This window comes from Leiobunum rupestre, chromosome 5 (assembly GCF_980474605.1).
Source record: "Leiobunum rupestre chromosome 5, qqLeiRupe1.1.hap1, whole genome shotgun sequence".
Lineage (NCBI taxonomy): Eukaryota > Metazoa > Arthropoda > Arachnida > Opiliones > Sclerosomatidae > Leiobunum > Leiobunum rupestre.
In genome coordinates this window covers 31,609,558-31,615,849 of record NC_143388.1, presented here as the reverse complement: position 1 = coordinate 31,615,849, position 6,292 = coordinate 31,609,558, and the positions used below count along the sequence as shown (strand labels likewise).

Genomic DNA, 6,292 nt, shown 5'->3' with positions numbered 1-6,292 from the left:
TATGTGCATGAATTCATTCTTGATATTATTTTCTTATTTTGCACAGTATGAAATATGTTATACATTCATGAAAGCTTTAAAAGCGTTTATTACCTTGGTGTACTATTACAAAATTTAGAGCAACAATGGTTTTAAATGTTGACAACGTGCAAAAAAAAATTTTGTTTCAAAAAGTGGCTACAGACTTTGCTAGCCACGCAAAATGCTCGTACACGTTTCAATAAAAGATAACTTCTAGAAAGAGAAGAGATTTATATATTTAAAGTCTTCGCGAAGAATTTTTGTTCAATAACGCATGCCACTTCCACCACGTTGGTTGAAGAACTGTCCTTGCCCAGTCGTTCCAATTTGGGTACCCATAAGCGGGTGGCGATATCCTTGATTTTGGGTGGGCTGTACGCCACCCATCATATTTTGTCCACCTTGAAAATTGTTGGAACTATTTAGTGAGTTCGCGCCTTGCATACCTCCGCTTTGGCTTGAACCGGTTTGCGACATTCCGCTTCCGTTGTAATTATTTTGCGCCCCGGAGTTGTTCATTCGATTTGGCATCATGGAATTGTGCGTCGAATTGTTCGAGGGGCTGGTGTTGTTGCCGCTGACCATCGAAATAGATTTCAACAAGTTAGGTCCGCTCGAAATTAAACTGTCGAGGGCTTTTTGAACACTGGGGTTGTCGAAGTTGATGTAAGTATTTGGCGTGCTCTGAGACTGACTGGTGGCCGGGGACATGACGCTGGTGCTCGCTTGGCTCCTGGGGACGGTGTTCATGGTGGGTGTCATGTTGAGCCCCGTCGACGATGCTTGCGGTAACGGCGACGAGTTTTGATTGGAAATTATATTCAAAATGCGTTGTTGCAAGTTTTGTTGCTCCACCATGGGATCGATGGCCGCCGTTGTTTCTAAAAATAACCCGACGGGGACGGGTTTAAAATTGCGTTCCTCGCTCTACTGCGCTATCAGTATTAAACAATGCTCGAAAGTGGGTTCTATCACGAGACGCAAGATGTGCAATTTCCACGATGAAATGGAATTACAAATCCGATATTCAACTTTCCGTAAATGATTACCAAGTTTCGTTAGGCCTAAATTTCATAAACAGCTTCTCGAATCGGAGACCCTATTCTGAAAACAATTCAAACTCATTTTACGACCCAAAATCACGAGATTTCGAATACTCTGTAATTGAAATTGGGTTAAAAATTCTAGTGAAAATAAATCTGTACGAAATATATAAGCAGAAATCTGGTTCCGATTGTTTACTTAAAGGGCCACACCGGCGTTTGAAAATTTCGGCCCGAATTTAGCCCTTGGTAGCAGATACGACCACTCCTATTCTGGAAACTATCGCGTGAAACAGGTCAAATTCAAACGCCGGTGTGGCCCTTTAATAGGGCCCCAGTTTTACTCTAAAGTGATTTCTACGACTCCGCCAACCTTATGCTGAAATTAACCTCATAATTCGCTTTTTCATATAAAGTCGTACCACTATCACGAGACACGCTTTTCTTACAGATAAAAGATTTTCCCCCACAATGGCGTCCGTGACCTTTCCGTAAACGGAAACTTATTACGGGTAATCTTTAAAGTTACGAATGAAGTTATTTGGGATAGTGGCGCCTTTCTGAAACGCGCGCGGAGTACTTAACAAAAGCTAAACGCGAAAAACGAAGACTGTTTAAAACTGATATTTGCGCAGCTAGTAGAATGGCATCCAAAATGATACGCCTTACCGGCAGGTTTGCTCAGGGCGTCAGCGGTAACTGCGGCAGGTGGCCTATTTGAACTTAGAGGAATGTTTTCGGCGATAGCTTGTCGATCCCTAATGTCTTGCACGTAGTTCAACACCCGATCCAGTTCGGGAATAGTTAGGTACTTGCCATTCATCAGCAGGTTGAGAATGAAGTGAATTTCGCGATCTATGGGAGTGGTCGCGCCTAACCCGCGTTTCTCCTGACGCATTTGCGCAAAAGTGCGAGCCACCATTTTCAGAGCGTCATCCATTGGCATATTACGATGCTCTGCACAATCACAAGAAAACACTCGATCAATTATTAAAGAAATCATCCTCCTCCTACTCATCATCATCATTATTATTATTAATTTTTCATTATTGCTAAATTTCGATAATTACTTACCAGTTTGAAACCATATTATAAAGCTATTACCAGAAGTTTCTAATTTCGATTTCAAGGTGGTGTAGAGCCAAAAACCACTTCGTTATTCGCGACCGAAAACTATCGCTGCGCCCCCTTTGGTTCGCCATTGAAACCTAGATAGGTAGGGGCCAAAGCAGATGCTTTAGTTTTTCCTCATCGTTATTCGTAAATTTGACTTGATAAATAATGATTCTTGAATTTAATATAATTTTTGCATTGTTTGTTTATATTTTGATAAGTTTATTTAAGAAAAACGTTCTTATGACTTTTTAATTTGTCTGTAGCAGACGCTAGATCATAGGTGATACCTCGGAGAAGCTAGCGCCGTTACGCCACATAGAATCGTTTCGGTCGCGAATAGGAATACCAGGGAAGACTTTTCGCAGGTTAAAAATAATTTAAATTATTTTTCCGCTTATCCGGTTTCCTAACTAATACTTCAAAAGTTTTTTTTTAATTAATAGGGAGGTTCTACGTCACACGACGTCACCCATGCCTTTTCCTATTGAAAAACAATTCTACCCAACATGGCGGCCACAGCCAAAGCTACGGAGCGAGTGGTAGTTCCCTTATGAAATTGACCAAGAAGCCATCTCTTAGACAAAATTGTAACCTGCTCTCCCTCATAGGCTTTCATGAGTTATACACAAAAATCAGGTTTTAATATATAGCAGAAGAAAACCTGTCAAAAAGAACTAACAATTTCCAGCAGATGATGGCTCTAATGATAAAGGGTATATTGACCAAAGAAAAAATCTAATGCAGAACGTTGTATTGTAACAGTCTTTCCCAGCATTTTAGATTTTGCACTAAAGAATATTAAATATATATTCGCAGAATTCTCAATTGACTTAGCCATTTCAGTTACCATAGAACCACCTAGTGGCTTAAGTAAGAAGTTCATAAAGTTGCTGGATTTAAGTTTACTAAGCAAACGCTTTGCCATTTTCTGCATAGTAGATGCCACAAAATTAGTTTCAATCTGTTTTCGTGTCAGACCGAGTAACTAGGGGGGGAATGCAAATCTCATTGTGAGCGGCAATTAGAATGAGAGTGTATGGCAAAATTCCATGACAAGTGGTTTTATAGAGCTCAATATCACCCAGTCTAAATCACTATAAATGAAATTTTTAAAATAGCTCTATGATAACTGAAAAATGTACTGTTTCGATTCAAAACGTTTATGAAAACCTCTTGGAAATATAAAAGTGAATATTTTGTGAACCATGTAATAATAATTTAGAAAATTAACACCATTATAAACTTCTGGTGAAAATTAACAATGAAATTTTAAGAAAAGTTTCTAACATAGCCACCAAAATGATACGCTGCTACTTTGATGGAACCACAAAAAACGTTTTCCATTGAGCGGTTCTCACGGGACTACTCAGTTTTTCGTTTTCCAGTGGGAAACAACGATCAGCTTGGAGGTGGATCTGCCTCCTCCATCGGCAGGTTACCTCGCTCTATTTCCTAAGATAGAACAACATTTTCCGAGCGCTTGGATTGCCAATGAAATACGATCTTATCACATTTTTTAATGGCTTTCAAAAAAAAAAGGGCAGATGTACAGGGCTCTGTAAAAACTTGGTTCTATCAATCACCCATGCCATCTCTGAGCTAGAGCTATGATGTTGCCTTCAATTCCTGAACCATCTTTCAATGAAAATTTCTATAAGCTCCGCTTTCCCTACCCCATCTAATATTTCTGGTGTAAGATGGGGTAAAATTTAAACCGTAAATAGGTAAATAACATGGTTAGCAATGAATAGTTTTGGGAGTTGTCATTAAAATTGGAACTTATGAAAGAGCCCTTTTAAACAACCATTATCGCTTTTAAAACACTATCAAATGAACCAACTATGAAATTTGACATTAAGAGATTAGACCTTCCTCGTAAGAAAACGAATAAGGACAATAGGCAAAAATCTATCTAGTATTGTACGTCATACTTAATGAATTGAATATTAAATACATGTTTCTAAGCACATCAAATACGAAATTGAATATTTTAAAGTAAATTAAAACCTTGAAAAACACTTTGTTTACATTCATATTTTTAAGCCTGACCCTAATAATAGGCACACAAATTAAAAAAAATATCCCATTTCACTTAAGGCATAAAAATCGACCTACCTTGAGGTTTGGACCCTTGTAGAATGTTGAGAGTCAAAGAACCTCGTATTTCATTCTCTGGTGTTATGACTACTGCGTAAAATGTTCCTTTCTTGGCCATTTCATTGAGAGCTCTCATGACAGCTAGCTCATCTCGCATGAACATCAAATCAACAGTGAGTCCAATATTCTTGAGCCGTTGCTCTATGAGTTCAGCATAAACCCTTTTTAAAAAAAATAAACTTTACTTTCATGAAATTTTTTGATTTAACACGCTAAAAATGAACTTACTGCTGTAGTTTATTCATAACTAGAATTTCACAATCATTCACTTTGGCTGGTCCCATGAATGGGTCTGGCATGTACGTATTAAAAGAATCTGGTGCTCTGGGTGGTACTAAAGGATCTCTGGGTGGTTCAAACCTACTTTGTTTAGGAAATGGTTCGCCCTCACCCCTCGGGCCATTATTTATCCCCATAGGACCACCCCTACTAAAATTGTCATCAAATCTCCCTTTTGGTTCAGAGTCTCTAAATTGATCGCCTCTTCCTATGGGCATTCTATTAAAGTGCAATAATTTTTAATTACAAATTTCTTATACATATAAATAACATATATTTACCCAACATCTCGAAATCTATCTCCAATAGCTCCTCCTCCTCTGCCAGCACCCCTTCCTCGGCCCATGCTATTATTACTTCCGAGTCTATTTATCCCTTTATCAATGCACGCAACGACTTCTGTAATAATAACGTAAAGATCCGCTTAGAGTCATTCAAGAATTCTATGCTTATTTCCACAGTGAACAAACCTATTCTCTTCTCACGAAGTTGAGTTAAATGTTCGTGTCTAACTGCTTGATGAACCGAATCTTCATTGTCGTAAACAACTTGTATGAAATTTGCTTGCATATTGATCCCTAGAATACAAGTAGTTAGCACATTTCTGATTCCACCTACTCAAGGCTTAACAAAAACTAATTGTTCAGGCTTACCAAGTATTTTCCCATATTTTGAAAACCGCTGATCAATATCAAGCCTTGTCATTTTTTCATTGATGTTATTTATTTGCACTTTAGGAAATTTTTCGATAGTCTGTTCGTCAAACATTTTGAATTATCGCGTGTTATTTCGTTTTAAAGACAAAAGCTATCCACTTTAACTGTGAAATTTCAATTACCCATGCCCATGCGTGCGCCAAGTACAAGGCTACTGCAAATGCCGACCGACAAGTACTTCCACCTGTCGGGCTTTTTTCGAACGAAAATCAACATTTCCTCCGTGGCGGTAATTTTAAACATGTATCTTTTCGTTGATGAGGCTAAGGTTAATGAGATTAAGAAGTTAGGTTTATTTAAATAACAAAAATCATGGAAAGGTACATTATCACAGATATTTCATAAGTACACGTGTCTTATAATCCTGGAAGTGGGCCACGTGGAAAGAAGAGACGCTTTACCAAATGAAATTTTCTGCCAACTTTACAGCGATTTCTCTTTTGATAAGGTTTGAACAAAGATTTTTTTTTGGAATCCCAGAAACTAGAGCTTTTTAATGGTAGAAGAGAGGGGTTTGAAATCGGCCAATCCATCTTCGTTGTCACCCACAAACTGAAACTGGCGGTTGACAACGAAACCCACAACATTTAGCTTTCAGAAAATCCAAAATCCCGATACGCCCTGACAACACAATATCTTAAAATATTGAGAAATTAGTTTACACGTTTTTAATAAAGGGCGCACGAAATGATGATAGGATCAAAACATTTTATTTCTCGAAAAGGGGTTTACATTCAATGGGGGATGAAAAGTAGGGAGGGTAATCGAGAATGGCACCCCACTTCAAAGCGAAAGCCGCTGTCGGCTTCGTCCCGCTTCCCCCCCCCCCCTTAGTTATCTCCGTTCTACCGTCTAAAAGTCCTTTGAAGATGCCGACACGTATACGTGTAGCAGCCCGCTGCTGCTGGAGAAATAAATGCCACGCGATATTAAAAAAACCCTCTTTAGGGGGGAAGAAAA

General features: G+C 38.6%; 1 protein-coding gene across 1 annotated transcript; it reads right to left on the bottom strand.

Annotated features, from left to right (window-relative positions):
* Positions 1-62: 62 nt before the first annotated feature.
* On the bottom strand, positions 63-5,458 carry Neos (nuclear receptor coactivator protein neosin). The gene is made up of 7 exons (XM_090175074.1): positions 5,270-5,458; positions 5,087-5,194; positions 4,898-5,015; positions 4,566-4,835; positions 4,296-4,498; positions 1,734-2,021; positions 63-902 (listed from the first exon to the last, which is right to left on the bottom strand). The coding sequence occupies exons 1-7, from the start codon at positions 5,382-5,384 to the stop codon at positions 286-288; spliced, it is 1,719 nt and encodes a 572-aa protein (XP_090031200.1). The 5' UTR covers positions 5,385-5,458; the 3' UTR covers positions 63-285.
* Between the last annotated feature and the right edge of the window lie 834 nt (positions 5,459-6,292).